The sequence below is a fragment of the Cryptotermes secundus genome, unplaced genomic scaffold, assembly GCF_002891405.2.
Source record: "Cryptotermes secundus unplaced genomic scaffold, Csec_1.0 scaffold1184, whole genome shotgun sequence".
Classification (NCBI taxonomy): Eukaryota; Metazoa; Arthropoda; class Insecta; order Blattodea; family Kalotermitidae; genus Cryptotermes; species Cryptotermes secundus.
Genome location: NW_019734331.1, coordinates 1,570,215 through 1,595,679, shown reverse-complemented (window position 1 = coordinate 1,595,679; position 25,465 = coordinate 1,570,215). Strand labels below are relative to the sequence as shown.

The window sequence follows — 25,465 nt, the reverse complement described above, 5'->3', positions numbered from 1 at the left end:
GGAATGTTGTTTTGTTTATTACACTACTGAACAGAATTTGTATGCGACTACCACGTGATATAAACACAAACACTGAAATTAAAATTATAAATGTTAATGTGATTGGAGAACGCGTTTGTCGGTCTTCCTTCCATAAAAGGTTACTTTGCCGTGAATATTGTATTAAATATGGGAATAGAATTGTAGTCGCATATTTTTTTAATTCGCTTAGTGGGGGGGGGGTGGAGTCCAGCTGGGTCCACTCGGCACGGTGGCCTCTGATTGGCCTAGAGAATTGGGTGGAATGAAGATTGGCAGGGGAAACCGAAGTACTCGGAGAAAACCCGGCCCAGCACCACTTTGCCCTCCACAAATTCTACTCGATCAGACCCGGGCCGCCGCGGTACCCGCATATTAGCATAACACCTGTAAATACTGGCTGCTGTAACTCGTCGAACATTGCAATTACGAATAGATTTGAAAGGATTTTGACGATGGCGTATATTGTACAGAACTGTTAGGTTTGTTTTGGACTCTATCCATACATATATTTTTTGTTCCCTTTGGCACTACAGCCCCAGTGGGCCTAGGCCTACCTCCATGAACTTCTCCGTTCACTTCGGTTTCTCTAGATGTTATTCATTCGGTAGGTGTCCTTAGGCGGGTGATCAGCTCGTCGCAAGACCTCTACCTGTACACAAACACAGAAAAACGCACACACAAAAACTGAATGGGATTCGAACCCACGATCCCGGTTTGCAAGCGTGCGAATACAGTACTTGCCTTAGACCGCCCGGCTACCGTGACCGACCCATACACATATGAGACAAAAAACCCACAACGTTCCCGAGATCGGATTTGTTTTCATCCTCGGATGTTTGGGGCCCTTTACATGGAGGCAGTCTCAATCACCGCACCAACTCCATACACAAACATATACACACTGGGGAACGGCCTATAAACACCTGACATCAGGTTCCATCATTGGGAGATAATAAAATCACAATAAAAACAAGATAGAACTTTTGTGCCAAGCACGTACATGTTAAAAATATGATAAACAGTGGTGTGGATTAAGTTCCAGGAATCAAGTTAAAAACGAGGGTAAAATATTTGTAGGATGTATAGATAATTATGCAGATAAAGATTCATGCTACCAGGGCGAGTAGGTCTATCCTGCCCCATCCACTTGGGGACGAAGACACATCCAGTCTCCGAAAGGTTGTGGGTTTTTTTTGTCCTCTCAGAGCTGGGCGCGACAGTGAGAATTGCTATGCTGTCCAGCCGCTTACAGAGTTGCTACAACAAACTGCAGCCCAGTGGAAATCCAATCGAACCGAGGCAGACAATGCTCGACCCCAATTCAACGCCACTGTCAAGTACTCCAAGTTAAAATAAGAATAAATTGGATTGGAAACCGCGAGATTAAGCTTAAAATATCGCTGTGTCAACTGGAAGTTAAAACAGATCTATAATTGTGAAAAACATTTCTAAATCGTAAAGACAGCCATGCTGTCTTTCGATTTCTAGAATAGTTATGGTTTTATAGAAAATGTACTGGAAAGAGAAATATTTTCAAGATAAATTTAGCAAGTTTTTCTTAAAAGAATCCTTCTACTTCTTCGATACAGATGTGTCCTAAATAAAGTACTGAAAGCATAATGAAAATAAATTAGTGCAATTTTTTCTGTATCACTAATACAAAGTAAGTAAAGTAAAAAGTAAAGCTATCCCTGTAACAGGCCGTGGAAGCACACAGGAGTGTGAGATGTTGAGGTTCTCACAGTTTCTAGACAATGGGCTCATAGATGGCGGATAGGTTGTCATCCCTACGCGCCGGCCTCCCTTTACCCGCAAGAATATTCCTGGTACTCATTTCTGTTAGAGGCTGAGTCGACCCCAGGGCCCTAATGCGGCTGAAAGGATTAGGTAAATTGAAGAAATCCACCTCATCGGGATTCGATCCCGTGACCTTCCGGCTTGTAGCATAATGCCTCAACCAACTACGCGTTATTCCAAACATAAATGACTCTGAACAGGCGCTCAGTGCACATGGAGTACAGACTCAAACCAGAAACAAATTAATTAATTTTTAGTAATGTTATTTCCTCCACATTCAGCCTTACGGTTACAAAATTATGACAGGATTTCTTGAACTGTGTAATGAATGACGTATCTTCCGTGTCAGGCGCAATGCTCATACAGGCATGAGTCGATCATCAGATCATCGATCATCTATAACTGGATGTCAGGGAAACTTTAAAGTGGAAGTAGAATGCGTATAAATCCCGCCCATTACTTCTGTTTTCCATTACGTAAAGAACGCCTCTGTAAAGCAAATTCTGTGATCGTTGTGCCTGTTCAAAACGAAGAAATGGTGGGGAAATATTATCAAACGGAACTTGATTTATTTCATAAAACATATCTAAAGAGTAACTGGCGTCGTTTTGTAGTAAATGCATAACCAGAAATACGTAAAACTTTAGACGACAAAGGTATTTAATGTGGCTTCTGTAAAATTTTCTTCAAGTTCACAGTGCTATAAGGAATTCCCAAACTCTTTGCGTTATTTACACAATATGAAAAATATTCCGTCTTTTTGAGCGCCTTTCTACCTCGTAACTCTCCTTTTAAAATATTTTAAAATAAATGTTGATAACTGCAAAGCTAAATGAACTCCAGCATTTACAAATAACTAACTCCATGTTGCAGAATCCTTTTCAGAAACTGGTGGTTCCTCAGCTGATTGGACCACGTTCCAGATCCACTACTTCTCAGAAAATCTCGCAGCGCCGAGTATCGAACTCTGGCATATTCATAGCTATCCCAGATGATCTGAAGCCCATGTCGCCTATTTGTAACTTCAGTCATAACATGCCACACCGTTATATTCTCCAACTACAAAAAATTGATTTCAACGGAAGCTGAAATTACGGATGCAATTCCCTTGTGGCACGCTGTACGTTGAGTGCTTTTCATATATACTCGTACTACAAGATTAAATATTTTATGTCGCCTAGTTATACGTTCACATATTTCTTAGTGAAAATATCTGACTGAATATCTCTACAGGCCCTTCAAATGCTTATAAAATCCAAATACCATCGCCACAAGAGCCTCATCTTGAGTTACTACATGTTTTAAAAGCCTAAGATCAATTGTAGTATTGCTTAATATCCTCGTCTCGCTTTCAATGTTGCACTCTTTCCACCATGTTTTCTTAGCAAAATCCAGTTCTCGATTCTCAATGTATTCTGCATGTTCTGCTCATCTCACATTCACTGATTTATGAACCCTATGGGGAGAATCCCATTCTGGAACTCTCCATTGTGCAGGGATTTCAAGTCCCCTTTTATTGTTTCTCTCGAAGGACAAATATTTTGCTCAGAACATTATTATTCCTTCAAAAAGCTGCATTTTCCAGAAGAACAGGTGCTCAAGTGCACTGCATTTTAATATTTACTTACATTTTACCGTAAGTCAAGAATACAGAAGATGGTGGATTGAATAAAAGACTGTTACCTTAATTTTCTCTTACATTCACGTTCAATTTAAACGTTCGTATCGCTGACATAAAGTAAAAGGATCTCTACATAAAGATGTATATGTACATTGGAATACTGAGCACTTACCTCATATCCTGCGACGGGAATATATAGAAGAGTCCCATGCTCATGAACTCGTATTTCTGACTGGCGTCTTGTCAACCTGAAATGAAATTCTGCTTCACCTTGACAGTGAATCACCTTTATTATTGCTTATTGAATGCAAACGCCACTCATCGTAAACGCCTTCTCCGAAGAATGTTGCTGAAAGTAACACACTTTATCACTGCGTATGACAAAGAACTTCAGGAATTGGCTGCTTAAAATGTTAAAAGTTAGCGTTTCGGCAAACAATACAATACAGTGGACATTAAGTGGAAGGCTAAGGAGTGATTGGACGCAAACGAGGTGTGAAATGTTATCCAATAGGAGAGTGGCCATTGGTTTGCCGGAAACACTCTATGGAGACTAGGTGGTTAGGAAAGAAGCCTCAGAAAACTCCGTGGAGAACAGTTTCTAGCGTCTATTGTTACGGTCTGCACAGGGGACATTTAGTGGCTGAGGGGTATGTTCGGAAGAATTGGGTTGAAATCAGGATTTATTTAGTCTATGTCCATCTTCTCAGTCGAAGTTATGAGATTGTATTGTTATCCGAGTAGCTTCCTCAATGATGCGAGGAAAGTAAGTCCGAATGTTGGCTACGACCACTCTTTAGTTTATGTCGATTCCTGATTTAGTTTGAGCTATGGTGCGGCCAACCAACATGTTACATGCGCTTCCAATTGATGGCAACTGATGAAAGCTGTTTGCTTCTGAATTTCCAACTTTTATGTAACTAGCATTCAGTCTCGCAGATTATTAAATTACATATCGAGGAGCTTTTAAAATTTGATTATTTCTTCATTTTATATTTTTATGACCAAAACACAACTCATTTTAATGGCAGACATCACAGACATACCGTGTTACTTCAGTGCTGAACCTGTGAGAAGTCAAGATGGGTCCTTATAAAAAACTAACTGCAGTTCTCTCTCTGCTTGCAGATCCAATCCTATTCTATAAGCATTAAGTTAATCAGGGTCATGTCATTTCTGGTTTCGCGATCATATGATAAACCTTAATGATAAAATAATGGAAGTTCCATTTTGGCCATGGAGGTCATCTTCAGGAAATTGTTATATTCATTATTACTTGCTGTGAATTTACACATTGGCCAGCTGATTCTTGTTAAATTGTGCTGCCTGGATTAGTTATGTTGTGTAGTTAAATTGGGGTAAGGTATATAGGTATTGGATCAGATTGGTATATATGAACTTGGGAGGATGGGTATTAGGCAATAGCAATGTAAAATTATACAGGATGCAATTATACAGACTAGAATAGTCAAATTTCTAGGCACTCAACTTGCTGAATGTTCAACTGTTGGGGGCCCAGTTAGTCAAAAGTGTTGAACCTGTATGTGTATATACATGAGCAAGTAATATTCAAAGAAAAACAGCAAATTAACAACAGGTCAGAGAGGACAATCACAAGTGTGCATCATGTAATGGAAGGATTCTGTGAAGACAACAGCTCACATACCGCCAACTTCTGAAATATGAGTTTTAGGGAAATGTTCTGTTTTACTGCCATTGTAAGAAGCTTCATCTGTTCACTTGATTTCCTGATGAAGTACCAGCGCTTCATCACTTCTCACTGAAAAGAAGAAAAGGGAAAATGTGGGAGTGAATGAAAGGTAAAAATATCAGAACCAGTAAACAAAGGTTTTGGTAAGAAATATTTTTAATGATTGGCGTGGTGTTGGAATAATTTATCTAAATATAATCATTTCCACTTGGAGCAATTGCAGCAAAGGTGTCATTACACATCTGCAAGGGCATCACACATAACACAATCTTGATGTGTCTCTACCACAATTATAGATTAAAAAAGATTAATTTTCATTAATTAATATTACACATTTCAGGATACATTCCAGGATACTTATTCCTATAAATGACTGCACATAAAACAGTATCAACAAATTTCAAATTTACTTCACTCTAAAAAGAAACTTCTCATTATTTCTGCAATTTTTTGTTTCTAACCACCAGTAGAATCACACCTCATTTTGATATTACAAACAGAACTGGTTAATTTTTAGATAGAAAACTACATATTTTAATTCAAATATTTAGTTCTGATTGCGTTTGCCTATATCATTTTTCTTTTGTTTGACCAAATCAATAGAGTGGGAAGAACAAGAAATCAATTTTGCTAAGTGAATCTTTAGATACTATAGGATTCTGACGATGGTGTATAACACACAGAGATATTGAGTTTTCGGATTTTTATCCATTGTCCTGGTTTTTAAGATAACTCAATCACAGTGATTGAGGCTAGCTCTTTCTAAGGGACCCAACAGAATAGGTGTTTTCCCTCAACTGAGGATGGAAACAGAGCCAGTTTCCGAAACGTCGTGTTTTCCTTAGTTATCTTAAAAACAACGACGATGGATAAAGTCCGAAAACCCAGTATCTCTGTAAGTGAATCTTTATTAGAATTATTCTCCAAAATAAGGTGGCACGATATATAAAAATAGAAGATACTGAAATATAAAAATGCTCTGCTCTGTCCTATGTGAAAGACAATACTGAGAGTCTACCATTTCTTTTCAACATGCAACTTCTAAATTTGACGCTTATACACATTTGTCTTTTATCTGTGGAATATTTTAACAGTATTTAAGTAAATGCCTTAAACATAAAATAAAATAAATTTCTACACTGGAAGTTAGATATAAAATGCTGTAAGCAAGATTTATTTTATAATTTTTAGATAGCACATGCATAGCAATACTTGTTAAGTCACCTTCAGAATAAATGGTTCCACTAAGGGAAACTCAAATATTATCTACATAATCATTAAAGATAAAATAATGAAATTATAATCCATACACCAGTACAATGAACAGGAATCCATGTGCTTGTGCATAACAAAATTACATATAATATTGCGACAATCGAATGCCCGTGCAGTTCTGTGATGTCACCATTACTGCAATTCACTAATTCCAGTATGCATTTTAGTATAGAAAGTGCCTAGGTATACACACTCATTCACAACACAAGGACTAGCAAAATCGTCAGCGACCTTAAAAAAACAATAGTTATATACAAATTATATATATAAAACTTCTTTTAACAAGTACTCCTACGCAGCATTGCAATGTGGGAGTTTCCACTTCTAAAGCAGAACATTTTATTAAGGGTCTCTAGTCAGAGTGGCTTCTAAGACGTGTTATTCTGTCTGCAGCTGTGAGTCTTGGATCAACTATTGCTGTCTAATTTCCTCTATCAGATTAATGGCAGGTTTAAAACCTTTCTTAAATTTAGATCTCGTCATTCTTATTTACTTGTCAAAATACATATAAGTGCATAGCACACAGAATAGCCGTGGATTCAGAGCTCAAAGGTATCTCATAATCGAAGGGAAAGTCATTGATTTATACAAGGTTTCGCTTCCACAGACCTTTGTGTTTGATGGATTTTTTCTAAGTTGGAAATTGCAGCAAGTATGTATGTTCATAAGCTGAATCTTGCATAACCCAGGGAGCAGCTTTATAGTATTTATCAAAAGATTACTTCTGGTTGGTTTCAAGTCATAGATAATTGTACAAATAAACAATGTGCATTATAATTTTCTTCAAAACTGGGTGTTTTAATTGTATTACTCTGAAGTCCTCTTTCATGGATACTTGTTCAGAAGAAATTTATTTAAGTTTATTTTCACTTAAGTATATAATGAATTCATGTTAAACGTTCACCATTTCTCTCACTCATAATTAAATGGTTTCTAGACTCTGTCCATTGTTCAGTATTGTAAGAACTAGAGAACAGAATATTTTAGAAACTGGATCTATTTCCATCCTCATGTGAGAGGGGAACCACCAGTCTGTTTGGTCCCTTATGAAGAGCTAACCTCAGTCACTAGGTCCAGTACCATACAGCATGGAATATTAAGGACTTTTATTATGTCAACAAACACAATGGATTTCAGATACGTTTGCCTAAAAACTTCTCCAAAATTTGTTTGTATATCTAAGTATTCCATAATGTGTGTATGTCCACTGGGAAGCTTTAGCTTTAAAAACTACAGTATATCAGGGTCTATGCCAGGATACTTTATGCTGTTGTAAATATTGCCTCCAAATTAATACATACTTTTTGCAATTTCTACAGTTAACTCAGAATATAGTATTCAACAGATATGACAGGCACAAATACTTTGGGATTTATGGCCTCCTACCACTGCATCTCAGGCAGTGTATATATTACAGTACCAAGATGTCCAAAAACAAAGAGAGAGAGAGAAAAGGAAATAGGCAGCAACTAGTTTTTCCATTAAATCCTAAACTGAATAATGGGCCTCAAAACTGTTTTGAATAAATTCTAGGGTACTGTTTATTTAATTTAATTTCAACTAAAATTCTAGAGGGCACAATCTAACATAGAATTTGGGATCATAACTGTATATGTTTTATTAAAATGTAATCAAAGTGATGGATATAAAAATGTAATTCATATTACTTTATCAACTAAGTATGATTTCTGTGAATTCATCCTTATTTCTGTGGACTACCATTTCCAAGTATCTAAACATTTATTATAATATCATTCAACTTAGATATACCTGAAATAATACAGGGTAGAATACTTCCATTTTGCCTGAACTATTAAATGTGAGTTTGCTGCTTGTGACTGGAATAGAGAAAAAATATTGATATGATTTTATCAAAACATCTTTTGTATCCTTTCACTTTTGACTGTACAATAAGCAAGAAGATTTTAGGATATGAAAACGTTTCCATAAAAAAAACCGAAGTGACTGATAGAAGACAGACATGTGACTATTATCATAAATTTGTCTGAGTGTCAATTTTCTTACATTATTTAGAATGTTTGTCAACTGTATATAAATGCACTGAAAATTTCAATTCTACAAAATTCTGTTCTTGACTTACAATTTAGGATTATTTACAAGTTTATTCAAAAGTTTGTTCACCATTTCGGTACAGTGTTTTATACAGAAGAAACAAGAGTTACACTGTAAAGAATCTCTGTGTTTTTAACGCCATTGTTCCTACCACAAATATCTTTCTGATATACTGTTTAAGGATTTTGATCCAGAAAAGCAGACTGCCAGACATGGTACCCATAAATAACCACACTATCCATGGCATACTACTACAATTGCATTTACATCTTGAAGTCATGTTCTTTATAAAATCTGCCAATAAGTAACACAGATTTATACCGTACTTGCAATAACTGAAATAAGGTGGTACACTTCCAGTGAACTCAATTGTTATTTTGATGCATATCGAAGTGTTGGCAAAGAATATATGCAGCAGATAAATTATCTTTTGTTTCAAAGTGTTCTGAATGTGTTTCATGCGTGAGTGAACACATGTAAATTCAATTATAACAGAGCACTGAAATGGTGAGTATCGTCTATTAACAGCCCTGTAATAAGTTAATTAACTATGTTTTATGCCACAAATCATCAGTTACTTATTACATTTATCACATGTCTTTATAGACAAACAAATCAAAATTCAACAAGTGACAGTTGTCCAGAAAATTCAGTAATTTAGTAGTAAAATCCAAATTCTCAGGTTTAAAAATAAATAAAGGTTTGGCAAAAAGAAAGTTGAACATGAGGATCAAGTAAAATTAAATAATAAGTACAAACTAGTCTTCATAAATCATTTAGTAGTTTCACAGAAGCTATCGATCATATCACTTTGAGGTACCCAACATACACTCTTATAAATGGCATGTTCAAAATTATTTATTACACGAATTAAGATGCGTTTTGTTCTAATTTTGATTAACTTAATTAATAAATTTAATGAACACCAGTGCACAAAACCAATGGCCCTCTATAAGTTTTCTTACAGACCTACAAAATCGAAGACAACAGAACTGCCTATTTAAAAGGTTATGGCTGTATTGCTAAATAAGCTGTGAGAGATGTACATTATTGTTTCAAATTTCTATTATTTTCTGTCTCTTCTCACGATCTATAAATGTACAGGAAACAAGTCACAGATCACAGGAGTGAAAAACAGAGTTTTTCTTAAAATTCGTTCTATAGAAAAATCACTATTGAGAAGAAACCCTGCTTGCTTTTGGTTTTAAAAATTTGACATGTTTGAAAGTTAAAGTACACTTTTAATATTTTCAACTTCTATGTTATATTCCTGCAAATTTTCTTCAATTTACTTTATCTACTTTGCAAATGGAAATCTTTCTGTTGTGCAGAGGGTAATAGGACGAGAGATCACAATTACTTGATTAATAATAATGTATGTATAAGATCATATGAGAATAATATGTACATAAAGTTAATTTTTAACCTCTCGTTTAGCGGACACGCAGACCTCAAAAATTTATTCTCAATAATAAATAATGTCACTGATATATTTAACTGCTGGATACATAGCCAGAAAAATCTGATGAACTTATTGATCACTGTATTTCAGTCTCATAATAAACAGTCTGATAAATCAGGCTTACCAACCTGTCACTTTTAACTCTCACTGTTTTAACTGTGGAAGTGTTACTTAGATACAGACTGTATATTGGAATGAGAACTGTCTCAAAATCAATAGACAACTGCCATTTTCTTCAAGTAGATTCACAGCGATGTCAATCAGAATGGTGTAAAACAAGAGTAAAGACAGTCGATCACCATATAAAAGATGAAAGGCAATATATTTCTTTTTTGTGTGAACAGATAACTGCTCATGAAGTCATTGCACATGTTTTGATTGTATGATGACAGGTTGACGTCGCTACAGAACTAACTCACCACAGCTTCATGGCAAACTACTGGGCGTTTCAATGGTGGTGGTACTGCTGCTGTTTCTAAAGATAACACATTACAAAATTCGTCTTCAAAATGCAATGCTGACACACGTGCATTCTACAAAAGTAAACCTTAGATGACAGGGGCAGCTGTCTTACCTAGACATTTCTGCATATCGCATTACTTAAAGACCTACAGACGCGCACTACTATGACAGCACAAGATCACCGCTATGCGCAGAAAGTCTGTGCGCATCCTTTGAGCTTCGTCCCCTAGAGGATGTATTATTGCTATATCCCGAATCCGAGCCAAACGATGAGTCCTGGCTTTGAGCCTTGCCACGTCGGAACGTGGAGAAGAGCTCTTGTGGCTGCCGTGGGCTGTACCCTGAACCATGGTGATGCTGGTGCAGATGGTTCAACACCGGAACCGATTCGTACGGGTTGACTACATGACTGCGATGAGGCGGGGGCGGGACAGGGGGTTGCAGGATGTAAGGTAGCCTATGCGCAACACTGGGGACGCCTGGGGGGTGGTGATGTGGGGCGGTGTTGCTGCCACTGCGCCCCGACCTGGGTGCGCCGCCGCCATTAGTTGTCACCACGTTTGGATACAGCTGCAGCAAGGCGTCCAATAGTAGCCCCTCGTGGAACTCACCACAGTCCTGGTGACGCGCCGGCGACTGGGGCGATATCTGCTGTGGTTGGCCCTTGCTGCGCCACCCCCGGCGCCGGTCCAGACTCCGGGGTCGTCGCTGCTCAGGGGGTCCGTGCTGAGCACGGTGCTGGTGCGGCTGCAGACCACGAGCAGTTCGGTTCCGATATCCTGGAGGAAGGCTGAAGTTCCTGCCTCCCGGACCAAGACCAAGTCCAGGAAGAGGAGTGCTCATGAGGAATCTGCTACGGTCATCAGCGTCAGACGAGTCAAGGTCACGACAGAGATCGTTGCCGGTCGAGCCTTGGAGGGAGCTGGTACCGGAGTTGAGAGGGCCGCCTCTCTCCATGTCTTCCGAGAGGTGCTGCGGGTGAGGGGGCTGGGAGCCGCCTTCACACTCCCCGCCGAGGCTCAGCTCATCTTCCGCGAACTCGTCCTCACTCTCGGGGGCGGGAGCTGCACCCTCGCTGTCTGGGTCGGACTCGCCTCGGTCTCCCGACCCTGCTCATCACAACATTCGTATGCGATTAAACCCCCTGTGGCTGTTTTCGGTTTATACAAAAAGTGAAAACACAGAATGTAGGGCCTATATCAGCACACAAAAGTTTCCGAAAACAATACATTCATGTCTGTGGGTATATCCACAAAGGATGGAGTGCAATATTTAATTTGTTTCACAGTTTTCACTCTAGGTAATCTAGAGTTAACAGCATCACAAATGACTCCGGAATTTCGAGACACTGTGGTGTAGTATTGCCTTTCTTGTCAAATCAAATGAGCCCATGTAGTTCAAGATAAAACTCTCTTTATGAGTTAAGCTTAGATCTGTTAGATCAGATTTCCGGATGTCCGGTCTAAACACAGGGTAGTTATTTCATGTGGGGAATGTTCCTCAAAGTTTTACCGATAACTAATTCCATGAAGTAGAGTTTCTCTTGAGATACTAACAGCAGTTGAGCTGGTATAGATATTTCCGGTATTTTATGCAACCTGCAAGCCCTTATTCTAAGCTATATGAATCCAATCAGCACCTTGCTATTCTCTGCTTTTGAAGATTAATTTTAATACTTGCATGAATACTCGAAGTGGCCTGTTTCTTTCAGATTTTTCGACCGAAATTCTGTATGAATGTCTCATCTCTTCCATGTATGCTACATTACCTCGTCCAATTCATCTTCCTTGATTTGATCAGCCAAATAATAAGCATTTGGTGAGGGTTACAAATTACGGAGGTTTTCATTACGCAATTCCGCCAACTTCCATCTCTCCTTCCCTGAAGCATCCAGTTCGGACACCTTATGTGTATGTTATGCCCTCTACCTATCATTATATGGGTATTTTATCTCGCATTCTGGTAATAGTACATATACATACTTGGATTTCTCTGCGTTTACTTATATATGAATTCTCTAGTAGAGATTTCTTCTTTATGACCCTGTATTTGTTTTCGCTTTACGAATAATCCTATAAACTCTATCACAGAAAACTACTATTTGTATTTGCATTACCTAACTACTTAGCTCAGTTCACAGCAACACTGTCTAGAATACAAGTTACTCAAAAATACAGTATTCAGTTTCATAAGACATGGAAAAATAATTGGAACTTTGGGACACAAAATGAGGGAAGATACGCAGTTAAATTTCTACAAAACCATGGCACTGTTATGCCTGATGTATGGTGGTGAAACATGAAATCTTAGAAAAGCAGATGAAAGACAATTAGAAGAAGCAGAGATGCGATTTCTACGGTATGTAGCAGGTTATATATTGTAGCATGTAGACCCGTTGCTCAGTAATGAATCCGTAAATAACGTCCGTTGTTAGGCAACAAATTCCTAACACGCACCAATGAACTAACTGGGAATGTGTTCTCTACGCGGTCCATGCGACATCTGCGTGATGCAACAATAGAAGAACTTTTCGAAGCGGTGTTTTCTATACGGCCCGTATAGAAAGTCTAGACAAGTCTAGAGTTTGGTCAACTGGAGTGAACCAGAAGAGGAGGAGGTTGGTGTGAGAGGGTCGCTGGCTAGTAAGTGCGTGAATACTGAAGCTGAGGAAGTTACGGCGTTGCAAGCCGTTACCAGACAACGGCAAGTGAAGACACAGCAAACTGAAAAGACTTAATGCGTGCTATAGTGAAAGGCATAGCGTGTGGATTAAGTGTGTAAGAGTTCTATAAATCCAATTACCAATCCAAATCCAGTCTATAGTCACGTATACACGTGACAACTAGTGTTAGAAGTCTACAGTCATTCATACACGTGATAAGGACAGGAGCGATGAAATAAGGTCACAATTAGGGATGAGGAAACTGGGCAATTAAATACACGAAAGAGAGAGATTCTGGCTAGAATATCTGCAGAGGATGACACCAGAAAGGCCAAGAAAAAGATGACTTCACGTTTGAAGACGGAACGGGCCAACAGCTCAACTCTTGCAGATGATGACGTTTCAGAATGCGAATGCTTTGTTCATCATCCTCGGTATGTCCTCCAATACTCACCGTTAGACAGTTCCTCGTACACCGGATTGTAGAGGTCCTGTGACGTGTAAGGATCGGGCCGAGGCGCTGGGCAGATGAACACGGAAGGGTTCCCGAGCACCGGGAATCCGCTGTTATAGTTGGCCCCAGACTTTACGTCAATCATCTGGAAAAGAAAAAATGACACTAATTGGAAGGTCAATTTGTCTAGTCTTCTCAGACTTTAATAGATACATTAAGAAACCAGGCGTGTCCTTGTGAGGAGCCCACAAAAAATGTGGGACACTAGCAAGTTACAAGCTGCGAACAGCACTAACTTCACTCGATGTAAAGTGATGAAATTATGTCGACATTTCTTTAGAAAGCAAGGAGCTTCTATTATGATCACGTCCAACTAAAAACGAACAGAAAGTACGTGCCACCTTCCCGAAATGGGAATTTGTCGCATTTCCGTGTGATTGGGGGGATATAAGTGTCTATGAAACAGTGTTTATCTTTTCTTCTGGAAAGAACAGTGTGACGACGAAGTCAAATATAGCTTACCAGAAGTTTTCACGTGATAACTGACATTACCGAGCAGGTGGGCTAAAGCGTTAATTATTCTAACCTGCATCTGTGAGATGCCTGTCGTTTTCCTTAGCCCCTCCAGGAAAATGCCTGGATATAATCTTATAAGGCCGCAGCCGTTTCCTTCCTCATCCTTTCCAATTAATTATTCACTATAATTAAGTTATTTGAGCAGGTCACATTAGCCGAGCGGTCTGAAGCATGTAGTGTCTTCAGTCGCTCGGAAGCCAGGATCGTGGGTTTGAATCCCACTCAGGGCATGGATGTTTGGCGTGTGTATGCGTTTATTCTGTGTTTGTGTTGTCCTGTGTTTAGGTAGAGGCCTTGCGACGAGCTGATCACCCATCCAAGGAGTCTTACCGTCTGTAAAATGATAATGAAACTGAGAAATCAGCCCCGAAGTGGGAACGAGAGGAGAAAAAAATCAGTGTCGTATAAATTAATCTGATAAATACCTGAAATGTTAGGGGGAACGCGGTAGCGTAGTTGGTTGAGGGGCTATGCTACAAGCTGGAAGGTCGCGGGTTCAAGTCCCGATGAGATCATTGGATTTTTTTTTAATTGACCTAATCCTTCCAGCCGCACTATGGCCTATGAATCAACCTCTAACAGAAATGAGTACCAGGAATTAATTAAATAATTTTCCTGCGGAGTAAAGCGCGGTCGGAGCGTAAGGCTGACGACCTAACCGCCATCTGTGAGCCGATTGTCTAGATAATGTGGGATCCTCAACGTCTCACAACCCTATGGGCCTAAACAGCCTGGTACAGGGGTAGCTTTACTTACTTACCTGAAATATTAAAAAAAAAAAAAGAAAGAAAAGAAATAGAGGCTGAATTACCCACGTCTCAGTATCAATCCAGAACAGCAGAAGGAGAATGGAAGAAATTAGAATGAAAGAAAATTGATTTGAATTATATAAAGCAATGCTAATGTTATTTCCATCATTTATATATGATTCCGAAAGAAATGTCTATAACCCAAAAGAAGTAAAGAAATGCACACTGATAAGAGAGACGTCATCCCTAAAGGGGTTATCTGTTTGTAAATACGTTGTTCGCATGCGAAAGGAATCGAGAGAGAACAGTAAAGCATATAAAACGACGAGTTTGCACACTGACACTATGAAAGCTATCCCTGTAACAGGCCGTGAAGGCCCATAGGGTTGTGAGACGTCGAGGGTCCCACACTTTCTGTAGACAATCGGCTCACGGATGGCGATAAGGTCAAGCCCATCGAGCCGGCCGCCCTGTATCTCCCAGGAAGATTCCTGGTATTCATTTCGGTTAGAGGCTGAATCATAGATAAAACCTCATGGGGACTCGAACCCGCGATCTTCAGACTTGTAGCATAGTGCCTCAACCAAGCGCACTACCGCCATTTCAAAGCACACGGTGATAAAATTAAGCTATTATTACAGATCCTTATAATAGCTATGAGATTCTCATGGTGGCGACCATGAAGATTGCTGTGATCTGATATCCGAGAACAGTATGAATATACCCTGAAGATGGAGGAGGTACTTGCCTATGTTAGGCTGGGAAATTTCTACCAGACAACACAGCGACACATTCCAGAAGAGGGTAATCTTCACGACTTTTATTCGGGTAACAAATGATGAATTGTTCATGGAGGGATATTAATTCAGTTATATGATACACCTATCCATGTGCAGTTCCACTGAATATCAACTTAGCTGTTAAACTCCGTGACCTTCAGTCTGCAAGCGAACTATACCGACCGAGCGACCGCTGCTTGTCGGCGAAGTTAGTGTCGACTTTCGCGGATAGAGTGCAATTTAGCTGTTATCCATAATTTAATTTTTGCATCCTTTAAATAATCCATATTTTAAATACACTTTATAAATACACATAGATTGTTTACTGGAATACGCATCACTATGACCTCAAGGTTACTGTTTTCTGTTATGTAGCGCCATGAAATTTGGTATACAAGTATCGACATTTCGGGGAAGCGTGATATATCCACCTTCTGGGTATAAAAATGTACTAAGTTTTCGTTTTAAGTCCTACAAATTTGTTTTACTTAGTATGTTACAAATTCCACTCTTGTTTTTATACTTATCAATAACTACCGTTGGAGCATTCTGCACAGTGCTGCCACAGCTTAGAATTAAGTTTCACCAGCGACAAAGAGAAAATATACAGATGTCCATATTTCAAACAAATTAATAACGGAATTTCTGGTGGTCTCTACTTCTAATAATCTCCTTGCTTTGCCAGAATGTTTTACAAAACTTCCCTCGAATACTTCGGACTTATTTTTTATTGAATTAGCAATAATATTATGTTTAAAAAATACTGACATTTTCTGCGTTTTGTAATTCAATTATTTCTTTTCGAATACAAAACATCTGCAGTCTGCCTACAACTTTTCCCCTTTCGTATCACCTTAAGGATGGCTGTTCATGTAGTATTCAAACGCACTTTTCTCCAACAGATGTGCCTCAGGTCACCGTACATTTTGTATTACAAATAAACAAACTCCGTGATTTCAGTCCGTTAGCGAACCATACCGACCGAGCGACCGCCGCTTGTCGACGAAGTTTAGTGCCTCTGTGGTCTAGTGGTCAACGTTCCTGGCTACAGATCCAGAGGCCCGGGTTCGATTCCCGGCGCTACCAATTTTTTCCGGAGAAGTAGTGGGTTTGGAACGGGGTCCACTCAGCCTCGTGATGATAATTGAGGAGCTATTTCAAGGAAATAGCGGCTCCGGTCTAGAAAACCGAAATTAACGGCCGTGGGGCTTCGTTGCGCTGACCACGCGACACCCTCTATCGGCAAAAGTTGACACATTTTATATTAAAATTAACAAAAAGGTAACGCTATGTTTATTAGTTGCTAATTTATTTAATGTGTTAACTGTGGAACAAGTTTGTACTCGTATTTTCATTAAGGTTATTCTCCTTGGAGCAAATTTGCACTGCACCCAGAGGATTTGCTTATGGGTGCTACCCGACATACTACCCATAGCTTCAGTAACTGCACTCAAGTGCACGACCACATGCAAGTATTATTCAGTGTGAATGAGAAAGCATAGTACATGTACAAGCGAAGTAACTGGCGTAAAACGTAGCAAGCTATCGTTTGTAATTACGGACTTCAAGCCGAGATCTGGGTACACAGGTGAGGTAGGCACACATAACAAGAAGCCAAATTACTATTTAGTAGAACTACAAGACTTTATTAATAAACTAATTTAAAATCAAGGAGGGTGAAATGAGTCGCTCATTCGTGCATTACGAATTACAGAGATGAGAAATGCATATTAAATTCTGGTATGAAACCTTAAATGGAAGAGTTCACTTGGGAAACATAAGCGTAGATTGAAGACATTAAAATCGAAACAAGATGCAACTTGTGAACTGAACTATACTAGCTCAGGACAAGGCCCAGTAAGGGGTAAAGATAGGGGCGGGGGTTAAAACACGATTTCCCGAAAGAAAAATAATAATAAACTGAGTAAAGAATAAACTATAAGAAATATACTTATAAAAGATAATAATTATTTGAATCCTTTAGGGAGATCATAAAAGTACGAAAACAAAAAAATCCTCCGTGGCTTGCGTCCGCAAGCGAACTATACCGAACGAGCGACCGCCGCTTTTCGGCGAAGTTAGTGCCAACTTTAGCGGATAGAGGGTGTCGCGTGGTCAGCGCAAAGAATCCCCACGGCCGTTCATTTCGGTTTTATAGTCCTAAAAGTATGAGTACTCTTTAATGGTTTAAAAGTAAGTCTGTTGGGAAGTTTTCCGGTTCCCCTCCTTCGAAGAAATTATGATCGCGTCCATCGGTCCAATCTAGGGCTCTTATAAAAACGTAACGGACCTTACGGTCCCATAAATGCGGAAAAAATAATTACCAGCCGAGCCACGCAATTGAGTAATTAATTACTAAGGACTTTTTTTTGAGAGTTTCTTGTCAAATTTACTGCACTTAGGTGTATATCTATGTAAACAGTCTGCAACGACCTTTTCTTAAGTTTATACCTTAAACTGCATGTACTGTTATGTTGTTACAGAAAGGCTTTAAGGCCATGTCAATTTTTGTAATTGTGTATGTATTATTGCATAAGATGCGTATGCTGAAGAATATGTCTACTGGGACGAGACTGTTCTAGTTTGTTAGGTCGTACTTGCCGAAGTTTCGGAGTAACGTACTACATCCGTCTTCAGAGTAGACACTGAAAGATGAAAACAGTGGGCTCTTCCGAAATGTTGATACGTTCTACAAGACTACATGGGATTACAACCCAGAAGACACTAAACTTCATAATTACGGTCCACAATAGCTCAAATGTCATATATTCCAACATCACAATGGAACACACGTAATTTCTGCATCACTCGATGTGTTTACAGTTGTGACGGTTTCCATTCTACACACGTAACCTATTTCAAGCATCAGGATGAAACCGAAATGAGCGTCATTTATAAACCATCAGATCTCGCAGGTCACTGTCTGTTAATTCACTTATTCCCAGTCTTCTGACTATACCGTCTTGAAAGGGCGACACTTCTTGTCCCTACTGGGAATCGAACCCCTAATCGCCGGTCATCCACCCCGTAGCCTAGTCGCTATATCTGCTTCCCTTATATATGTACAATTCAATACAGTGCTTTCAACAAATATATTATAGATTCTGAAATGTGGTAGTTCTGTAGTTGCCCATTACTCAATTCTATTCTCATCTCTAGCCAAGACGCTGAAGAGTCATTAACACTGACAAGTCACAGTACGAAACAAGAGTAGGCACCCTTTGTTCTGTGCTTCAGTTAAGTACTGTTACTCTCCTGCCACTATCAATACTGGCATCGTGTCAGGATGTACTGTTACTCTCCTGTAGCTGTCAATACTGAGCGACCGCCGCTTTTCGGCGAAGTTAGTGCCAACTTTAGCGGACTGGCATCGTGTCAGGATGTACTGTTACTCTCCTGTCACTGTCAGTACTGGCATCTTGTCAAGATGTTTTGTATTCCATTTTAAAAGCACTGTTATTTTTACAACTGTCAGACTTACAATCACCTCTTGTAATTCGGTCTCGGAATTTATATATTTGTTCATGAAAGAGGTAAATACATATAAGTTTTTAGTGCAAGCTTTAAAATAAAATTGGAATAACTACGTTGTACATCAAGTATTGAGTATCTAAGACTTTAGTCTGTTTTTCTCCTTATTAGACCGCGAACTGAAACAAAAGGAGGAAAAAAGAAAGAACGCCGAGTGAGCGAGGACGGTTTGAGAAATCGGGAATCGATGTTTCGAAAAGAAATAAACATCTCGGTTAATGCAGCAGCACTGCCATTGTGAAGCAACTAGACGACAGCCACAGCTCGGAAGGAAAACAATTGAAAGTGCACTGGATGTCTAGAAGGAGGAAGAGGAGGAGACGGAGAAGTGGCAGAATAATTCGTGTATCGGGTGTTCCAAAATTTCTGGGGAGTAGGTAGAGAAATGATTTTGCCCTGCATTCTGGCGACAGAACATCAAAATAATGTGACATGTAAGCTCAAAGCCACAATTGTGGGGCCAGAGAAGACGTCCGTTGGTAGGAAATAGCTCTGTAAACACATTTCAACGGCAACAAAATCATGTGACCGCCGCAGCAATCACACGCGCAACAACAGTGGAGCTGTTGGGGGTGGTGTTCTCTGTCGAAATTTACTGGGCTGGACTGGAAGAGTAGGAGGTTAGTGTGAGACGGTCACCAGCCTGCGAGGACGTGAGGTCGGGAGTGGAGGAAAGTCCACTGTTGGAAGACGTTACTAAGCAGCGCAGCGAAGACCGTGACCGAGAACAGTAGTCATTGTGTGGTAGTGATTTTTAAAATGTAGTCACTAGTTATGTGTTACAGTGTCCTATACATCTGATTACCAATCCAAACCTCATCTACAGCCAATCGCGTGTCATTTTCTTTACTCCTGCCTCCTTCACAAGAAACGATAATGGGACTGAAGCACATTGCACTGGAAGAAACAAACGTGAATAAACTACAGTATCTTTGTTAAGAAATTACTTTTATGGTTTTTGGGACATAATACATCCAGGTAATTTGTTTTCTAAATGAAGGAAAATAAAGAGATCCGTGGATGGGGCAAAGACTCCACTATAAACTGTCATTGCAGCCCTTCTATGACGCTCGTTACATGAAAGTTTATAAAATATATTTTATTCATTACATGATACAACCGGTAACAATGACAGTAAAAAGAAACGACCTATCCTTATGGGATCTATAAGCAGGAAACCTAATAATGGAAAGGACTTGTACAGTTGATGCTAGAAACGAAAATGCCCGCTGTAATTTTATGTGCAAAATGGCTCATGAAAGTTGAATCGCTTTGAACGTTAAAAACTAAAACGCTAGTATGAAGGAACTTTATAAATAACTTGGAATGGAACCTCGAAGCATTCTTTTTTAAGTTTTGAAACAAGCTGAGTATTAGAAAAACTTTTACGAGAAGGGTTGAAAAAGGTAATCCACCATAGAGGAGCCTCTCCAATGTAAGAGTCAGCTACAGGGAATACGGGAGATGGCTTCCCACGGTCCAGCAGTAAACCGAACTTCTAGCACTGCAGGGAAACGAGGCAGCAGACATGGTAGGGTGACTGCGAATCGTCTTCAGCATGTGGTCCGCGACCGTTACACGAGCCTCTGAAGGTTGTTCCTATAGGATCGAAGCATGTTAAGGTGATTTTATCAACTCAGCATTCTGGTAAAGGTTTCTTGTACTTGATGGCTGTCTTATTCTTTAAGATTTAACATAGTCTAACGGTCGAGACTTCTCATAAGAAACTGGGAATTGAGTAAACTAGCAGGCGTACGTTCTAAGCGAACTAAGATATTCCTTACACTTTCCGTGTTCAGAAGATCTCGCTACTGGGCCACGTCCTGAGCCAGATGTATTCAATCCACATTACCATATCCTCTTTTTCTAAAGTGCCCTTACAGCTGTAATTTGGCCCTAGGTTCGACTCAGCCTCTAACAGAAATGAGTACCAGGAATCTTCCTGTGCGTAAAGGGTGGCCGGAGCGTAGGGCTGACAACCACACCGCCATCTGTGAGTCGACTGTGAGGAAAATTTGGGAGCGTCAACATTTCACAACCCTATGGGTCTCCACGGCCTGGTACAGGGATAGCTTTGCATTTATGCCCGTGTCTGAAGGTGTGACCACACTGTCACTGGGGCCGTTGGTTGGACGAAAGGCTGACGATCTTGCTCTGTAAAAAATATTGTTACGAAACCCCAAAAAGTGAAAACAGGATGGTCTACAGAACTGGTAGAATCTTCTAAGGAAGGCTATGGCTAAAAAAAATGGTTGTTTTGCTATTGGTGATGATGAAATGTAGACGTAAGGAGACGCTGTATAGTCTCGAAGCGTCGTTAAATAACGCACACACAGCAAGACAGACTCCTCATTACGCGTTCTCTCTCTTAGGTACAAATATTCCCCTCAGCACCCTGTTCTAAACCACACTCAATACATGTTCTTCCCTTAATGTAAGAGACAGTTTCACATCCCTATACATAAACAGTTAAAATAATTTCGTAAATTTTAATCTTTATATTTTTTAAGACAGATGGGAAAGTTTAATAAATTGACGGCCGTGTCATAGCTCAGACGGTTAGGAGCTGGCTTCCCACCGCGGTGGTCCGTGTTCCAGCCCAGGGCATGTGGGATCTGTGGTGGACGAAGTGGCACTGATGTAGGTTTTCTCCGAGTACTTCGGTTTCCCCTGCCAATTCTCATTCCACCGAATGCTCCACACTCATTATAATCTATCATCTGGGGCTGGTACAATAGACCAAACAGTGGCCGATGTACCAAGTGGACTCAGTCTTACCCCAACCTAAGAAATTAACTGAAAAATTTTATAAATTTATCTGCACGTGCAATGAGCTACACGAAACGAAATTTTGCTTTGCCACTCATAGCGAAGCCCGATTACAGCAACAACAGCTTACGCCTAATACAATATGAACACGACATAATTTCTTTAAGCAATATATCAAGTTTATAAAATAATAATATGGTATAGAAAATTTAAAAAATTCCTGAAGGCACACAGACACTTTGGAATACACCGAATTCATAATTCTGATCTACACTAAGATACGAGGCGAAAAAAAAGCAAGGTTCAAGAGTATTTTAACTTCCCTTTCGCAGTCTGCTCACTACACAGACTCCGTGTTTCGTCGTGGTGGGATTTATTGTACGCTTTTTGTTTTCTTACAAGACAATGGAACTGCGCTGCCCGCTTAGCTTTGCCGTAAATACCGACATACAATTATATCGTTACTGCAAACTGTAAGGCGTTTCAAAATAAGTGCACTGGTTTTCCATTTTTAACAGGAGAGGAAACGCAAACATCAGGCATAAATCAGTTGTTCATAGCGTCACAAAGATACTTCTCCCTACAAATTCGTGTCCGGTTCTTGATTCCGCAACACCTGTTTAAGCTCAAGAAAATTAATGATAAATTGAAGTGTCAAAAGGTACACCGTGTACAAAAACGAAGAAACTGCACCAAGTGAAGACGATAGGACTTCATTTCCAGCCTCCGTACAGTCGACATCTCCACGACTCGCATGGCGCACTGATTTTTTTCGGACTGTGGAAAAGAAACTGTGTCGTTCCATACTTTCTTCTGACACACGCGGGCATCCTGCACTTTTCCCTTTACAAAGAAACCCTGTTGTCTGGCACTGCTAACACCAACGCCTAATGCTCTTGGCAGAGGGGAGATCACTCTGAAATTGTCGCCGGAAAGCCCGCTGAAGAGAACGAACTGATTCATGCTTCGCAAATTGCAGCAAACGAAACGCTTTCTGCCTCGGAGTCGCCATTTTCTCTGTGTAACGTCACGGAACGATAGCGAGAGGGGGGAGGGAGACTGCGCATGCGATCAAAACTAAAACCACTGTTGTTTCGTTCCATGTGGGAAACATACTTCTGCGTGTATTAGCAAAGCCGTTATGGCCTCTTGAAACCGCTCCAATTATTTTGGTAAACACTGTATTAAGTGCGGAAGCCTACGGTAATTCGATCACAGTTCATATAAATGTCATTCCTACCAAAATCTCTGTTATTTAACACTTCTGTTGTATGCCTTCATAAACAAGAGAGTTGGGTATATTTACCAATTACTTCTAGAGGCGGATTAATGTAAGGAAGACGCGAATCAATAATTCTAACAATTCACAGAACGTACTAGTATAGAGCCGCCCATTATTATACCAAGATAAAAAAACTTTTTCGGAAGAATTTACGGGTATGTTCACCCTTCATAAGCATACAGGAGTAAGAGAAAGTTATATTTTAATAATTATTCAATTACTTTTGTGAATTCAATAGTTGTAAATATTTCCAAAAATAAATTAATTAATTGGATTTTTTCAATTGACCTAATCCTTCCAGCCGCGCTGTGGCCCTGAGGTCGACTCAGTCTCTAACAGAAATGAGTATCAGGAATCTTCTTGGGGGGTAAAGGGCGGCCGGCGCGTAAGACTGACAACCTCACCGCCATCTGCGAGCCGACTGTCAATACAAAATGTGGGAGCCTCGACCTTTCATAACCCTATGGGGCTCCACAGCTTATTACAGGGCCATCTTTACCTGTTTTTACATATTTTGTTTACAAGTTCGTAGGTGTGTAAGATGTGAAATTTTCAGAGTGGCTTCGTAAGGAAAGTGGCCAACAGTAGACCAAAAATAAACAAAAACTAATTACACTTTTAAAAAAGTGCGGTGTTTAAAATGAACTGAGGCATGACTAATGTTTTTTTAAACGGTTACTGAGAAGCCAGAGAAAGCTGATTCATTATTCAGCAGACATCCGCATGAAACGCAGCACGCAGCAGATTATAAAAATGGCCGGAATGTTTACGTTGTGTCTGGAGCGTTTCTGCATGTTCACACAACAAATAGAAGCCGGTTCCATAATTATTTGAACTAGCAGTACATTGTGCAAACTAAACAATATGGTCGGCCACACACAAATAAGTTATTTACCCTAAAAAAACAAAAGAATAGCAGAAGGAAAACAAATATGAATATACTGCATGGACCTCAATTACTAAAACGCTACACATAAATGTAAATCAGTTCATTATTGATAATTAAACCGGGCAAAATTTATATTTCTCGCAGTTCAGTCGTACAGTAATAAAGATTCACCTCCAGGCTAGCTTAGCCGTAACCACTCCGTTCTTATTGAGAAGGTACTTGGTTCCAGTGCCCGGCGTAGGGGGTTTCCCCGATCCAGGGAAATGATTACTTAGGTAGGTGGCTCATTGGTCGCTTTACTCACTGACTTGGCCAATCGATCAGTTAGTCAGATGGTCAGTTATTCATAAGTTCGGTAGATTAATCAATTTTTGTTCGTCATTTGATCAAAGAGCCGGGGTAGCTCAGTCTGTATAGCGACTGCCTACGGGCTGGGCGACCAAGGGGTCGGAGTTCGAGTCCATGTGGGAGCAAGAATTTTCTCTTCTCCACGGCGTCCAGACAGGTCTTGGGGTCCACACAGCCTCCTATTCCCCTCCCTGGGGGTAAAGTGGCAGGGGCGTGAAGCTGACCACTCACCTCCCGCTAGTGACGAGGTCAAGAAAATTTGAATCTATACATCCACTCCCCCATACGCCTTCATAGCGTAGTGCTTAATTAGTAAAGCATAGGGACAACTTTACCTTTTACCTTTACCTGTTGGTCATTTGATCAGTTAGTCGGCCAACTGATCTCTAGGACCAACTTCGGCCGATCACTTAAAAAATATGTAATGATTACAATGCGATAGTGACAATAATAGTAATATGTTTGTGTATTCTTCCAATCGGACACCTGTTTCACTTATTTGACCCTTCTTATGACAATACACTCCGCAACAATTGAAGCATGTAAACCCATGTAACAGAACACGTATTACATTCTCGCCTTGTCAATCGTAGTGAATAAAAATTGTTTTAGTTTCAAAATGATTTATAACCGTAGCATATTATACAACAATCTGGACATGCAATTGTGCTTAATACTCTAAATGAGGCAGAGTTCATGTTTTTGAGCACTGAAAAAAAAATATTTCAAAGTGCTTTCATTACTACATAGTCCAAATCTGCCCCATCCCCTCAGCCAGTCAGTTATATTTGTGTGAATCAAAATAACTGATCAATGTTTCAATCAGCCAGACAGCGGCGAGAGGGCGACGTCGCTCTGAGGGAAGGGCAGACACTAATTGCAAAGGATTGTTTGTTAATAACGGCCCTCTAGTAACGAAGTGGCCCAGTCACTGTTTAAACAGAAGCTGTACGATAATAATAGAAAAAGAAAAATGTATGGGCAATTTTCCCCCGCCCATGTAG

The 25,465-nt window shown here is 39.8% G+C and overlaps 1 protein-coding gene across 1 annotated transcript in view; it reads right to left on the bottom strand.

Annotated features, from left to right (window-relative positions):
- Positions 1-6,730: 6,730 nt before the first annotated feature.
- Positions 6,731-25,465, bottom strand: part of LOC111868698 — a 161,999-nt gene continuing 143,264 nt past the window's right edge. The window contains exons 5-6 of the mRNA XM_033753138.1: positions 13,539-13,683; positions 6,731-11,531 (exon numbers count right to left, since the gene is read on the bottom strand). Of these exons, the coding sequence (XP_033609029.1) occupies positions 10,585-11,531; positions 13,539-13,683 (1,092 nt within the window). The 3' untranslated portion in view covers positions 6,731-10,584. The remainder of the gene's footprint in view (positions 11,532-13,538; positions 13,684-25,465) is intronic.